The sequence below is a fragment of the Artemia sp. Qi Xiang Cuo genome, chromosome 9, assembly GCF_049724085.1.
Source record: "Artemia sp. Qi Xiang Cuo chromosome 9, ASM4972408v1, whole genome shotgun sequence".
Classification (NCBI taxonomy): Eukaryota; Metazoa; Arthropoda; class Branchiopoda; order Anostraca; family Artemiidae; genus Artemia; species Artemia sp. Qi Xiang Cuo.
The window spans coordinates 27,463,331-27,479,868 of NC_142802.1; the positions used below are offsets into that span (position 1 = coordinate 27,463,331).

The window sequence follows — 16,538 nt, forward strand, 5'->3', positions numbered from 1 at the left end:
GATAAATCTGGGGGACATAAGAAGTATTTTCATGTAGCACCAAAATACAGCCAACCAAAGAGCAACAAGGGTGGACTAAAAACCAACTTATTGTGCAACCAATAATAGTCATTAGTTGTTAATTATTGATATGCGAAAGAAAGACCTAGATCAGCTCTTAGTCTCAATACCCTTCCCCACCCGCCTCCGAGTTTATCGTAATTATTTTCAGATTGGTTGCTGTTTGTATTGATCTTCTGTTTGTACTGAGATTGATTGATATAGACATGCGCTTTCAACGAACATGGAGTGAGACGTTAGGGCATGCAACAAAATTCTTAAAGAAAATGCAGTAATCTAAGGTTATCTCAATATTTGAAAATAATTACCTTGTATAAATCCAAGGGAACAGAACAAAAGAAGATAGATTTTAACGCTCCTCAGGGGTCTCAAAAATTTTGGCTTGAAACAGAGCCATCCGCAGTTCCCTCCTTCGTCATCTTCCAACACTTCCTTTACTGGGAGTATGTCAACGTCAGGCTTAAAAAACGAAAGTGCGAAAATTCTATTCCACAGAAACTCAAACTAAAGCTAGAACTGAAACTAGATCTAAAACTAAAACTAAACTAAACGAAGTAAAACTAGAGGTTTAATTTGTTCACACTTGACTCCCCATCACACAGCTTACCCTACTCTTCACTGCCTTTGATCCTTGTCCGAGAATTTAAATAAAAAAAAACAAATTTTTTAACTAAAAGTAAGGAGCGACATTAAATCTTAGTACGAACAGAAATTATTCCGTATATGAAAGGGGCTGTCCCATCCTCAGCACCTCACTCTTTTCACTAAAGTTTTTTTATTGTTTAAAAAAATAAAGTTGTAGGACAGAGTCAAACTTTAGCGTAAAGAGCGAGGTGTTGAGGAGGGGACATCCCCTTTCATATACGAAAAATTTTCTGTTCGTTTTAAGTTTTAGTGTCGCTCCTTACTTTTAGTTTTAAAAAAAACTGTTTTTTTATTTAATTTCTGATCGTTTTGAATCAATGCAGCTTTGATTTTGGACCACCGTACATGAATAATTATAGCGAAATTTGCATGTTAATTTTACTTTTTTTGCCTAAATGGCTTTCTGGAAATTCTGTTCTGACTTAACTTACAAATTAACTTACGTAACGAACTTCTATATTCGCATATTTGTCTTACGTATATTAGGGAGTTCGCCCCCTAGTCAATACCTTGCTCTTTACGCTAAAGTTCAAATTTTGCTCCGATTCTTTGAGAAGGACCCCTTAATCACAAAGGCGGTTTATTAGAATAAATAGTTATTATAATTATTACAAATAATTATTAATAATATAAACAATATAAATAATGATTAGATTAAATAGCTCTGATGAAAGTACAAAAAAAATGTAGCGTAAAGAGCGAGTTAATGACTAGGGGGAGAACCCAATCATATACGTAATAATTTCTGTTGGTTTAAAACTTTGATGTTGCTTCTTACATTCAGTTGAAAAAATGGATGCTTTTTTATTTAATTTCTGATCGTTTTTTAAATAATGCTGGGAAATCCGGCGCCCCCTTTATAGCAATTTCCCTTTCACCATGAAAATATCCTCCATTGAAAGATCCTCCTACGTATAACTACGTCATAACTTGCAGACCTTCCTCCGGGGACTTTGGGGGATTAAATCATCCTCACAGACATAACTATTGTATTTTTTGACCAGGCTAAACAAAATGGCTATCTCAAAATTTCTATCGGGCGACTTTGGGAAAAATGAGCGGGGAAGGGGGCCTAGTTGTCCTCCATTTTTGGTCACTTAAAAAGGGCACTAGAACGTTTAATTTCCATCCCAATGAGCCCTCCCGCTATATTATAGGACCACTGGGTCGATACGATTACCCCTGGGGAAAGGAAAAAAATAAATAAACACGCATCCTTGATCTTTCTTCTGGCAAAAAATACAAAATTCCACATTTTTGCAAATAGGAGCTTGAAAATTCTTATACACTCTCTAAATGCTGGGTTCTCTAATTTTTGTAGATAGGAGCTTGAAACCTTTACAGTAGAGTTCTCTGATATGCTGAATCTGATGGTGGGATTTTCATTAAAATTTCTATGACTTTTAGGGGGTGTTTCCCCCTTTTTTTGAAAACAAGGCAATTTTTCTCAGGTGCGTAACTTTTGATGGGTAAGACTAAACTTGATGATATTTAAATATTGGAAATCAGCATAAAATTTGATCTTTTTGATGTATCTATTGGTATCAAAGTCCGTTTTTTAAAGTTTCGGTTACTATTGAGCCTGGTCGCTCCTTACTTACACTTCGTTACCTCGAACTGTATGATATTCGTTGCCAGTCAGCAAGTGAGATGTTATTTTAAGCAATGATTATTATCGCGGAGTCTAGATCAGTTCGGCTTACCCGTTCTATTTTCTTAACAAAGTGCAAAAATCATGGCTTGTTGTATGTGAACAGCTCGAAAAGAATGATAAGGCCTCAATGCATTATTTTTTCCCGGGGTCACTTTGCATGAAAGGAGTTGTTGAAGCTCCATGAAAGGAGCTTTGGAGTGGGGATCATAAGATTCAAGTTCGCAAGTTCTAGTGTCCCTTTTAAGGGGACCAAACGTGACTAGAGCAGATCAGCCTTTTTTCCCGCCGTTCTTCTGATACCCCCCCCCAAAGGATAAAACGAAGAAATATTAAAAAAGAGAAAAACGAGGATTATACAAGCCAGCAGTAAAAAATGTGTGACTACTTGCGACTGAACTACTTGCGACTATGACTATTTGAGACTGCTACTGCTATTACTTGTGGCTGTGACTACTAGTGACTATAACTGCGACCACTTGCGACTGTGACTGCAACAGTAGTATGTTACCTTATACTTTGCGGCCTTTATGTTCCATCCTGTGTTATTTGCGTACGGCATGTTCCCTGGCACCCTTCCATGGTTGATTACCAGACAAGTTATTAGGAAAGGTTTTTTAGGGAAAGCTGTCAATCACCCATGTGTTATCCACAGTTCCATTTTTGAAGTCTGTGGAAACAGTTTAACGTGTTCGGTTAGATTACGTTCCTTGGCGTTTGATTGACATTTGCAAAAAAGGGGTAATTAGTGATTGGATAATTTTTTAACGTGAAATCTCTGAATAAAATATTTTTGGAGCATGTACTTGATGATGGATAAAAGGGTTAAGGTGATTAGCAATTACGAGCAAGGATCCCCCCACTGGTTCCTGGCAGTAGGCTACGCATATCAAATTGATGTACTGTGGGTTAGGTAACATGATTAAACAAGCTTTTACAATCGGAATTCATTGATTGACATTTGCAAAAAAGGGGTAATTAGTGATTGGATAATTTTTTAACGTGAAGGGTCAATTTCGGAGGGAAAACCAAAAATACTCAGAATATAAAATAACAGGGATCTGCCTCAAGGGCAAGGCTCAGAGGTCCTTCGTTCCCCCATTTTTGAGGGCAGGGGAGGGGGGTCAATTTTGGAGGGAAAATCAAAAATACTCATAATCGAAAATAAATGGGATCTGCCTCAAGGGGAAGGCTCAGAGGCCCTTCGTTCCCCCATTTCTGAGGGCAGGGGGGGGGTCAATTTTGGAGTGCAAACAAAAAATACTCAGAATCAAAAATAAATGGGATCTTCCTCAAGGGCAAGGCTCAGAGGCCCCTCCTTCCTCCATTTCTGAGGGCAGGGAAGGGGGGAGTCAATTTTGGAGGGAAAACCAAAAATACTCAGAATCGAAAATAAATGGGATCTGCCTCAAGGGCAATGCTCAGAAGCCCTTCCTTCCTCCATTTCTGAGGGCAGGGGCGGGGGGAGTCAATTTTGGAGGGAAAAGGAAAAATACTCATAATCGAAAATAAATGGGATCTGCCAAAAGGGCAAGGCTCAGAGGCCCCTCCTTCCTCCATTTCTGAGGGCAGGGGAGGGGGGTCAATTTTGGAGGGAAAACCAAAAATACTCAGAATCGAAGATAAAAGGGATCTGCCTCAAGGGCAAAGCTCAGAGACCCTTCGTTCCCCCATTTCTGAGGGCAGGGGAGGGGGGTCAATTTTGGAGGTAAAATCAAAAATTCTCAGAATTGAAAATAAATGGGATCTGCCTCAAGGGCAAGGCTCAGAGGCCCCTCCTTCCTCCATTTCTGAGGGCAAGGGAGGGGGAGTCAATTTTGGAGTAGTGTTTTGTCATGGTTTACCTTGTCACAGTTACATTCTCTTGATTTTTCAAAGTTCATTTTGGATTTCTTTCCTTGAAATGCAAGAGTTGGAATATTTCAGTAGTGTTTTGTTTTGCTTTACCTTGTCACAGTTACATTCTAATGATTTTCATAGTTCATTTTAAATTTCTTTCATTGAAATGCAAGAGTTGTAATATTTCAGTAGTGTGTTGTAGTGCTTTACCTTGTCACATTTACATTCTCTTGATTTTTCAAAGTTCATTTTGGATTTCTTTCCTTGAAATGCAAGAGTTGGAATATTTCAGTAGTGTTTTGTTGTGCTTTACCTTGTCACAGTTAAATTCTGTTGATTTTCATAGTGTATTTTGAATTTCTTTCATTGAAATGCAAGAATTGGAATATTTCAGTAGTGTTTTGTTGTGCTTTACCTTGTCACAGTTACATTCTCATGATTTTTCAAAGTTCATTTTGGATTTCTTTCGTTGAAATGCAAGAATTGGAATATTTCAGTAGTGACTTGTTGTGCTATACCTTGTCAAAGTTACATTCTCTTGATTTTTCGAAGTTCATTTTGAATTGCTGTCGTGAAATGCAAGAGTTGGAATATTTCAGTAGTGACCTGTTGTGCTTTACCTTGTCACAGTTACATTCTCTTGATTTTTTGAAGTTCATTTTGAATTTCTGTCGTAAAATGCAAGAGTTGGAATATTTCAGTAGTGTTTTGTTGTGCTTTACCTTGTCAAAGTTACATTCTGTTGATTTTCATAGTTCATTTTGAATTTCTTTAATTGAAATGCAAGAGTTGGAATATTTCAAAAGTGTTTTGTTGTGCTTTACCTTGTCACAGTTACATTCTCTTAATTTTTCAAAGTTCATTTTGGATTTCTTTCGCGAAATGCAAGAATTGGAATATCTCAGTAGTGTCTTGTCGTGGTTTACCTTGTCAAAGTTACATTCTGTTGATTTTCATAGTTCATTTTGAATTTCTTTCATTGAAATGCAAGAGTTGGAATATTTCAGTAGTGTTTGTTTGTGCTTTACCTTGTCACAGTTACTTTCTCTTGATTTTTCAAAGTTCATTTTGAATTTCTGTCGTGAAATGCAAGAATTGGAATATTTCAGTAGTGTCTTGTCGTGGTTTACCTTGTCACAGCTACATTCTCTTGATTTTTCGAAGTTCATTTTGAATTTCCATCGTGAAATGCAAGAGTTGGAATATTTCAGTAGTGTTTTGTTGTGCTTTACCTTGTCACAGTTACATTCTGTTGATTTTCATAGTTCATTTTGAATTTCTTTCGTTGAAATGCAAGAGTTGGAATATTTCAGTAGTGTTTTGTTGTGCTTTACTTTGTCACAGTTACATTCTGTTGATTTTCATAGTTCATTTTGAATTTCTTTTATTGAAATGCAAGAATTGGAATATTTCAGTAGTGTTTTGTTGTGCTTTACCTTGTCACAGTTACATTCTCATGATTTTTAAAAGTTCATTTTGGATTTCTTTCGTTGAAATGCAAGAGTTGGAATATTTCAGTAGTGACTTGTTGTGCTTTACCTTGTCACAGTTAATTTCTCTTGATTTTTCGAAGTTCTTTTTGAATTTCTTTCGTGAAATGCAAGAGTTGGAATATTTCAGTAGTGTTTTGTTGTGCTTTACCTTGTCACAGTTACATTCTGTTGATTTTCATAGTTCATTTTGAATTTCTTTCATTGAAATGCAAGAGTTGGAATATTTCAGTAGTGTTTTGTTGTGCTTTACCTTGTCACAGTTAAATTCTGTTGATTTTCATAGTTCATTTTGAATTTCTTTTATTGAAATGCAAGAATTGGAATATTTCAGTAGTGTTTTGGTGTGCTTTACCTTGTCACAGTTACATTCTCATGATGTTTAAAAGTTCATTTTGTATTTCTTTCGTTGAAATGCAATAATTGGAATATTTCAGTAATGACTTGTTGTGCTTTACCTTGTCACAGCTACATTCTCATGATTTTTAAAAGTTCATTTTGAATTTCTGTCGTGAAATGCAAGAGTTGGAATATTTCAGTAGGGACTTGTTGTGCTTTACCTTGTCACAGTTACATTCTCTTGATTTTTCGAAGTTCATTTTGAATTTCTGTCGTGAAATGCAAGAGTTGGAAAATTGGGGTCTTAGTCCACCAGCCTGAATGGTGGAAATCCACTAGCTCAGTATTCGGGTCTTAGTCCACCAGCCTGAATGGTGGAACTCCACTAGCTCAGTATTGGGGTCCCAGTCCACCAGCCTGAACGATGGAAATTCACTAGCTCAGAATTGGGGTCTTAGTCCACCAGCCTGAATGGTGGAAATCCACTAGCTCAGTATTGGGGTCTTAGTCCACCAGCCTGAATGGTGGAAATCCACTAGCTCAGTATTGGCGTCTTAGTCCACCAGCCTCAATGGTGGAAATCCACTAGCTCAGTATTGGAGTCTCAGTTCACCAGCCTGAATGGTGGAAATCCACTAGCTCAGTATTGGGGTCTCAGTCCACCAGCCTGAATGGTGGAAATTCACTAGCTCAGATTTGGGTCTTAGTCCACCAGCCTGAATGGTGGAAATTCCCTAGCTCAGAATTGGGGTCTTAGTCCACCAGCCTGAATGGTGGAAATTCACTAGCTCAGAATTGGGGTCTTAGTCCACCTGCCTGAACGGTTGAAATTCACTAGCTCAGAATTGGGGTCTTAGTCAGTGTTCAGATTGGAGCGTTGGGGTCCGACTATCTGGGCTTGATTTGTCAAGGCCTGAATGCTAAGCGATGGACATGAGCTCGATTGAGACCCCATTGTGAAAATGGAAAGCAAAAAACAAAAATATATTGTTGGTATGTGTGTGGAGCATGGCATGGTTACCGCTAGGGCAACAGTCTAACCGTTGACGGTTTTAGGTATCCGTGAGTAAGTTCTAAGGCAAGAGTGGAGGTTGGGACAAATTTTTGGAGGTGCCCACCTCACCTACCCAGAGTCTCAGGCAAGTGACCCTAAATTTGAAAAAGTGGAAATTGGCTCAGATTTTCTAAACTGAGCTGAGACATTGAATAGATACTATTGGGAAAGTGATTGGAGACGCTGGGCATCCGTGAACAAGTGCTAAATTGAACAAGGAGTTTGGGACAATATTTGGGGGCGCCCACCCACCCAGAGTCTCCGGTAGGTGACCCAAAAATTTAAAAAACACACAGAGACGACAGACACAAAGAGACGAATCACACAGAGAGGACAAACACACAGAAACGACACATAGAGACGACACATGCACAGAGACGATACACACACACACAGAGTCAACGCACACAGAGAGACGAGACACACACACAGAAATGACAAACACACATAGAGACAACACACACAAAGAGACGTCACAGACACACAGATACGAAACAAACATAGAGAAGACACACACATAGAGACAACACACACACAGAGACAACATCCACACAGAGACGACACACACACACACAGACGACACACTCAAAGTGACGACTTACACATAGAGACGACACACTAACAGAGACGACAAACACACAGAGACGACACACATAGAGAGACGACACACACACAGAGACGACACACTCAAAGTGACGACTTACACATAGAGACGACACACACAGAGAGACGACAAACACACAGAGACGATACACATAGAGAGACAACACGCACACAGAGACTACAAACACATAGAGACAACACACACAGATACGAAACACACAAAGAGACGACGCACGCACAGAGAGGACAAACACATAGAAACTACACACGCACACACACAGAGAACACACACATAGAGACAACACAGACATAGAGATGACAGACACACAGATACGAAACACCCACAGAGACGACACATGCACAGAGACGACAAACACACAAAGAGTCCACTCACACACAGAGAGGAAAAAAACAAAGAGACGACAGACACAAAGAGACGAATCACACACAGAGAGGACAAACACACAGAAACGACACATAGAGGCGACACATGCACAGAGACGATACACACACACAGAGTCAACACACACAGAGAGACAAGACACACACACAGAAATGACACATAGAGACGACACAGGCACAGAGACGATACACACACACACACAGAGTACACAAACAGAGAGATGAGACGCACACACAGAAATGACAAACACACATAGAGACGACACACACAAAGAGACGTCACACACACACAGATACGAAACACACAGAGAGACCACACACACAGAGAGACCACACACACACACACACAGAGACAACACCCACACAGAGACGACACACACACACAGAGACGACACACTCAAAGTGACGACTTACACATAGAGACGACAAACACACAGAGACGACAAACACACAGAGATGACACACACACAGAGACGACACACACAGAGACGACACACTCAAAGTGACGACTTACACATAGAGACGACACACACACAGAGACAACAAACACAGAGAGACGACACACAAACAGAGACGACACGCACACAGAGACGAAAAACACACAGAGAGGACAAACACAGATACGAAACACACAAAGAGACGACACACGCACAGAGAGGACAAACACACAGAAACCACACACACACACAGAGACGACACACACATAGAGACAACACAGACATAGAGATGACAGACACACAGATACGAAACACCCACAGAGACGACACACGCACACACACACACACACAGAGACGACACACACATAGAGACAACACAGACACAGAGACGACACACACACAGAGACGACAACACATAGAGACACTACACTCACACATTTAATACACACACACAGAGACAACACACACACAGATACGAAACACCCACAGAGACGACACATGCACAGAGACGACACACACACACAGAGTCCACTCACACACATAGAGGACAAACACACAGAGACAACAGACACAACGAGACGAATCACACACAGAGAGGACAAACACACAGAAACGACACATAGAAACGACACGTGCACAGAAACGATACACACACACACAGAGTCAACACACACAGAGAGACGAGACATGGCGTATCTGATGAAATAATTTAGGTCGTATGATCAATTTAATTTTTTTTTTTTTAATACAGTAGTTTTTTTTTTATTAAGGAAAATCAAGACAAAACGCACACAGATAGAACACACACACACATATACGACAAACACACAGAGACGACACACACAGAGACGACATACTCAAATTCACTACTTACACATAGAGACGACACACACAAACACACACAGACGACAAACACAAAGAGACGAGACACAGAGAGAGACGACACACACACACACAGAGACGACAAACACACAGAGACAACACACACACAAAGAGCACACACAAACACACACACACGAAGAGAGACGGCAAACACACAGAGACGAGACACATAGAGAGACGACACACACACACACAGAGACGACAAACACACACAGACAACACACACACAAAGAGACGACACACACACACACAGATACGAAACACACAAAGAGAAGACACACGCACGGAGTTTCTGACCGTTTAAGTTTTGATGTTAGTGTTGTCAGTCAAAAGCTATGAGCTTGAGAAAAGAGCTTGAGAAAATTGCCTGATTATCTAAAAATCTGGAAACACCCTCCAAAAGTCAACAGGAATGCCCCCCTCCGGCACGCCAGATCTCTATGTGTCTCTTTGTGTGTTTCGTATCTGTGTGTGTGTTGTCTCTGTGTGTGTGTCGTCTCTGTGTGTGTCGTCGCTATGTGTGTCGTCTCTGTGTGTTTGTCGTCTCTGTGTGTACCGTCAACGGTTAGACTGTTGCCCTAGCGGTAACCATGCCATGCTCTACACACATACCAACAATATATTTTTGTTTTTTGTTATCCATTTTCACAATGTGGTCTCAATCGAGCTCATGTCCATCGCTTAGCATTCAGGCCTTGACAAATAAAGCCCAGATAGTCGGACCCCAACGCTCCAATCTGAACACTGACTAAGACCCCAATTCTGAGCTAGTGAATTTCAAACATTCAGGCTGGTGGACTAAAACCTCAATTCTGAGCTAGTGAATTTCCACCATTCAAGCTGGTGGACTAAGACCCCAATTCTGAGCTAGGGCATTTCCACCATTCAGGTTGGTGGACTGGGACCCCAATACTAAGCTAGTGGATTTCCACCATTCAGACTGGTGGACTTAGACCCCAATACTGAGCTAGTGTATTTCCACCATTCAGGCAGGTGGACTAAGACCCTAATACTGAGCTCGTGGATTTCCACCATTCAGGCTGGTGGACTAAGACCCCAAAAGTGAGGTAGTGGATTTCCACCATTTAGCCTGGTGGACTAAGACCCCAATTTTCCAACTCTTGCATTTCACGACAGAAATTCAAAATGAACTTCGAAAAATCAAGAGAATGTAACTGTGACAAGGTAAAGCACAACAAGTCCCTACTGAAATATTCCAACTCTTGCATTTCACGACAGAAATTCAAAATGAACTTTGAAAAATCATGAGAATGTAGCTGTGACCAGGTAAACCACCACAAGACACTACTGAAATAGTCCAAGTCTTGCATTTCACGTAAGAAATTCAAAATAAACTTTGAAAAATTAAGAGAATGTAACTGTGACAAGGTAAAGCACAACAAAACACTACTGAAATATTCCAACTCTTGCATTTCAATGAAAGAAATTCAAAATGAACTATGAAAATCAACAGAATGTAACTGTGACAAGGTAAAGCACAACAAAACACTACTGAAATATTCCAACTCTTGCATTTCACGACATAAATTCAAAATGAACTTCGGAAAATCAAGAGAATGTAACTGTGACAAGGTAAAGCACAACAAATCACTACTGAAATATTCTAAATCTTGCATTTCAAAGAAAGAAATCCAAAATGGACTTTGAAAAATCATGAGAATGTAACTCTGACAAGGTAAAGCACAACAAAACACTACTGAAATATTCCAATTCTTGCATTTCAATGAAAGAAATTCAAAATGAACTATGAAAATCAACAGAATGTAACTGTGACAAGGTAAAGCACAACGAAACACTACTGAAATATTCCAACTCTTGCATTTCAATGAAAGAAATTCAAAATGAACTATGAAAATCAACAGAATGTAACTGTGACAAGGTAAAGCACAACAAAACACTACTGAAATATTCCAACTCTTGCATTTCACGACAGAAATTCAAAATGAACTTCGAAAAATCAAGAGAATGTAGCTGTGACAAGGTAAACCACGACAAGACACTACTGAAATATACCAATTCTTGCATTTCACGAAAGAAATTCAAAATGAACTTTGAAGAATTAAGAGAATGTAACTGTGACAAGGTAAAGCACAACAAAACACTACTGAAATATTCCAACTCTTGCATTTCAATGAAAGAAATTCAAAATGAACTATGAAAATCAACAGAATGTAACTTTGACAAGGTAAACCACGACAAGACACTACTGAAATATTCCAATTCTTGCATTTCGCGAAAGAAATCCAAAATGAACTTTGAAAAATTAAGAGAATGTAACTGTGACAAGGTAAAGCACAACAAAACACTTTTGAAATATTCCAACTCTTGCATTTCAATGAAAGAAATTCAAAATGAACTATGAAAATCAACAGAATGTAACTGTGACAAGGTAAAGCAAAACAAAACACTACTGAAATATTCCAACTCTTGCATTTTACGACAGAAATTCAAAATGAACTTCAAAAAATCAGGAGAATGTAACTGTGACAAGGTAAAGCACAACAAGTCACTACTGAAATATTCCAACTCTTGCATTTTACGACAGAAATTCAAAATGAACTTCGAAAAACAAAGAGAATGTAACTGTGACAAGGTAAAGCACAACAAGTCACTACTGAAATATTCCAACTCTTGCATTTCACGACAGAAACTCAAAATGAATTTTGAAAAATCATGAGAATGTAGCTGTGACAAGGTAAACCACGACAAGACACTACTGAAATATTCCAATTCTTGCATTTCACGAAAGAAATTCAAATTGAACTTTTAAAAATTAAGAGAATGTAACTGTGACAAGGTAAAGCACAACAAAACACTACTGAAATATTCCAACTCTTGCATTTTAATGAAAGAAATTCAAAATGAACTATGAAAATCAACAGAATGTAACTGTGACAAGGTAAAGCACAACAAAACACTACTGAAATATTCCAACTCTTGCATTTTACGACAGAAATTCAAAATGAACTTCAAAAAATCAAGAGAATGTCACTGTGACAAGGTAAAGCACAACAAGTCACTACTGAAATATTCCAATTCTTGCATTTCAACGAAAGAAATTCAAAATGAACTTTGAAACATCATGAAAATGTAACTGTGACAAGGTAAAGCACACCAAAACACTACTGAAATATTCCAAATCTTGCATTTCAATAAAAAAAATTCATAATGAACTATCAAAATCAACAGAATGTAATTGTGACAAGGTAAAGCACAACAAAACACTACTGAAATATTCCAACTCTTGCATTTCAATGAAAGAAATACAAAATGAACTTTGAAAAATTAACAAAATGTAACTGTGACAATGTAAATCGCTACAAAACACTACTGAAATATTCCAACTCTTTCATTTAAATTAAATAATTAAAAAATGAACTATTAAAATAAAAATAATGTAACTGTGGCAATTTAATAAACAACAAAACACTAATTAAATATTCAGTCTCTTGCATTTAAACTAAATAAATCAAAAATTAACTTTGAAAAATCAAGAGAATGTAACTGTGACAAGGTAAACCATGACAAAACACTACCCCAAAATTGACTCCCCCTCCCTTGCCCTCAGAAATGGAGGAAGGAGGGGCCTCTGAGCCTTCCCCTTGAGGCAGATCCCATTTATTTTCGATTCTGAGCATTTTTGATTTTCCCTCCAAAATTGACCCCCCCCTCCCTTACCCTCAGAAATGGGGGAACGAAGGGCCTCTGATCCTTGCCCTTGAGGCAGATCCCATTTATTTTCGATTCTGAGTATTTTTGGTTTTCCCTCCAAAATTGACCCCCTCCCTGCCCTCAGAAATGGAGGAAGGAGGGCCTCTGAGCCTGCCCTGAGGCAGATCCCATTTATTTTCGATTCTGAGTATTTTTGGTTTTCCCTCCAAATTGACTCCCCCTCCCTGCCCTCAGAAATGGAGGAGGAGGCCTCTGAGCCTTGCCCTTGAGACAGATCCCATTTATTTTCGATTCTGAGTATTTTTGGTTTTCCTCCAAAATTGACTTCTCCTGCCCTCAGAAAGGGAGGAAGGAGGGGCCTCTGAGCCTTGCCATTGAGGCAGATCCTATTTTTTTTCGATTCTGAGTATTTTTGGTTTTCCCTCCACAATTGAGCCCCCTGCCCTCAAAAATGGGGTAAGGAAGGGCCTCTGAGCCTTCCCCTTGAGGCAGATCCTATTTATTTTTGATTCTGAGTATTTTTGGTTTTCCCTCCAAAATTGACCCCCCCTCCCCTGCCCTCATAAAAGGGGGAACGAAGGGCCGCTGAGCCTTCCCCTTGAGGCAGATCCCATTTATTTTCTATTCTTAGTTTTATTGGCTTTCCCTCCAAAATTGTCCCCCTCCCACCCCGGCCCTCACAAATGGGGGCACGAAGGGCCTTTGAGCCTTGCCCTTGAGGCAGATCCCTTTTATTTTCTATTCTGATTATTTTTGGTTTTCCCTCCAAAATTGACCTTTCACGTTAAAAAATTATCCAATCACTAATTACCTCTTTTTGCAAATGTCAATCAATGAATTCCGACTGTAAAAGCGCGTTTAATCATGTTACCTAACCCACAGTACAGTAATTTGATATGCGTAGCCTACTGCCAGGAACCAGTGCGGGGATGCTTGCTCGTAATCGCTAATCACCTTAACCCTTTTATCCATCGTCAAGTACATGCTCCAAAAATATTTTATTCAGAGATTTCACGTTAAAAAATTATCTATTCACTAATTACCCCTTTTTGCAAATGTCTATCAAACGCCATGGAACGTAATCTCACCGAACACGTCAAACTGTTTCCACATACTTCAAAAATGGAACTGTGGATAACAAAAGGGTGATTGACAGCTTTCCCTAAAAAACCTTACCTAATAACTAGTCTAGTAATCAACCATGGAAAGGTGCCAGGGAACGTGCCGTACGCAAATAACACCGGATGGAACATAAAGGCCGCAAAGTATAAGGTAACATACTACTTGCAACTACTTGTAACTGTTACTAGACCTACTACTATTAAATATATTGAACTAAATTAAAAGATTTTTAGTGCATCCAGGCTGTCAAAATGGCATAGATACAATTTCCCAGGAACGGGTATTAGTTCGAAACTTTCAAGTAAAGTTATGGGACTGAAAAACTAAATCAAAGGACGCTACGTGTATTCAGATTGTCAAAAGGGCATCGCTGCAAAATTCTAGGAACAGCTAAGGACATCACATTACAACTTTCAGGGCATGCTCTCGAATATACCGATCTAAACCAAAAGACAACATGTACATCCAAGTCTTTGAAAAGCGCGTATCTCAGATATTTAAGGAGTGGCTAGAGTTTATTGATTTGAAGCTTTCCAGACATGGTGAACTAAATAAAAGGAAACTATGTACATGCATTTTTCAAATGGCTTATCTGTAATATCTAAAAAATGGCTAGGAGTATTAACATAAAACATTCAGGGCATGCTGAGAGGTGTATGGAACTAAATCAAGAGACACTCAGCACATCCAAGGGGTCGAAAGGGTGTATATGTGACATATCAGAAACAGCTGAGGGAATTAAGTTGAAACTCTCAGAGCATGTTGAGGGAGATGGTCAGCTAATTTGTCTATACCCAAGGTTGTAACATGATGGGGGTCAGAATGCCTTCGGCCCTCAAGAAGCTCAGGGGTAATGAGGATTTTCGATCCATTTATTGAAAAATATTCCAAGTAGCTATCTATCCATAGTTCTGTAGTACAACTAATATTAAAACTTAATACAAAATTTTGTCCAAAATACAAATAGCAAGCTAGTCTTGATTCTTAAAAACAAGCTATACAAGTATAGTAAGGAACAAGATTGAAACTTAAAACCAACAGAAATTATTCTGTATCTAAGGGAGTTGCCCCATCCTCAACTCTCACTCTTTGTCCTAATTTCTTAAAGTTCTTCCAAAAAACCTCTCATTCCAATTCAACGGCCTTTGCCTTTGAGCAGTCTTTCTTAAAGAATCATGACAAAAAGTCAAACTTCAGCGCGACTGATGAACGAGAGTTCAGGAAAAGGCAGAGCCCCTCGTATACGAAATAGTTTCTATTAGTTTCATGTGTTAACGTTGCGCCTTACTTTCGGTTGGAAGAAAAAATAGTTTTTTAAATTAATTTATGACCGTTTTTCAAATCATGCCAGGAAATACCCCCGTATAAAATTTTCCTTGGAAAATTGTGCAAAGAAAAATTCCTCCCCTCAAAAATACTCCCCGAGGAAAACCCTCCGCTTTGCAAATAAAAATTTCCCCCTATAAAATTCCGTATATTTCCCAATAAAAAAATACTTTATTTTAACAATTGGCAAAGTGCGTACCTTACAGCCCTTTCCCCATCGACAATAGGGGGGTCATGCCATCTCTGAAGGTGTAGAACATAATAGGTGTCTCTAATTTTAATCGGATGTCTTTTGGAAGAAACGGAAGTGGGAGGAGTCCCCCAATCTTTTCGGTCACTTACAAATGGGCACTAGAAATTTTCATATCCGTTTGAATGAGCAAGCTCTTGATATTATAGGACAATTGATCTTATACAATCATCCCTGCGGGAAAAACACGCTTCCGTGATCTTTCTTCTGGCCAAAATTGCAAAATTCCACATTTTTGTAGATAGGAGCTTGTACGTTGAATCTGATGGTATTATTTTTATTAATATTGCTCGAATTTTTTTTTTTGGGGGGGGTGCTCTTGTTTTTGGAAATCATGCTAGTTTTCTCAGTCTCGTAGCTTTTGTTGGGTAATATTAAAATTAATGAAATTTATATATTTAGAATTAGCGTAAATATTTAATTCTTTTAACGTGGCTATTATTATAAAAATTCGTTTTTTGGAGTTTCGGTAACTATTAGGTCAAATCACTCCTTACTTACAGTTCGTTACCGCGAACTGTTTGAAAAAGTGAAATAAACTGTACAAATATTTTTCTGTTGTTAACCGATAAAAAAAACTATGTCAATCACAATGAACAGAAATGAATTAGAAACACTTTTTCCACAAAAGAATTTTTTCAAAGATAAGTAACAATAAAGTTCTGTATTAAACCTAAGACGACCAGAAATAGAGTTAAATGGTAATTCAATTGTAGAATGGACACAAATCACTATCAATAAGTAA

At 38.6% G+C, this 16,538-nt stretch overlaps 1 protein-coding gene across 1 annotated transcript in view; it reads right to left on the reverse strand.

Moving 5' to 3' along the window:
• LOC148948513 (solute carrier organic anion transporter family member 4A1-like) overlaps positions 1 to 16,538 on the reverse strand; it is a 193,796-nt gene that overhangs the window by 121,209 nt on the left and 56,049 nt on the right. Inside the window, exon 2 of the mRNA XM_089094440.1 lies at positions 369 to 519. Coding sequence (XP_088950566.1) covers positions 369 to 519 — 151 coding nt within the window. The remainder of the gene's footprint in view (positions 1 to 368; positions 520 to 16,538) is intronic.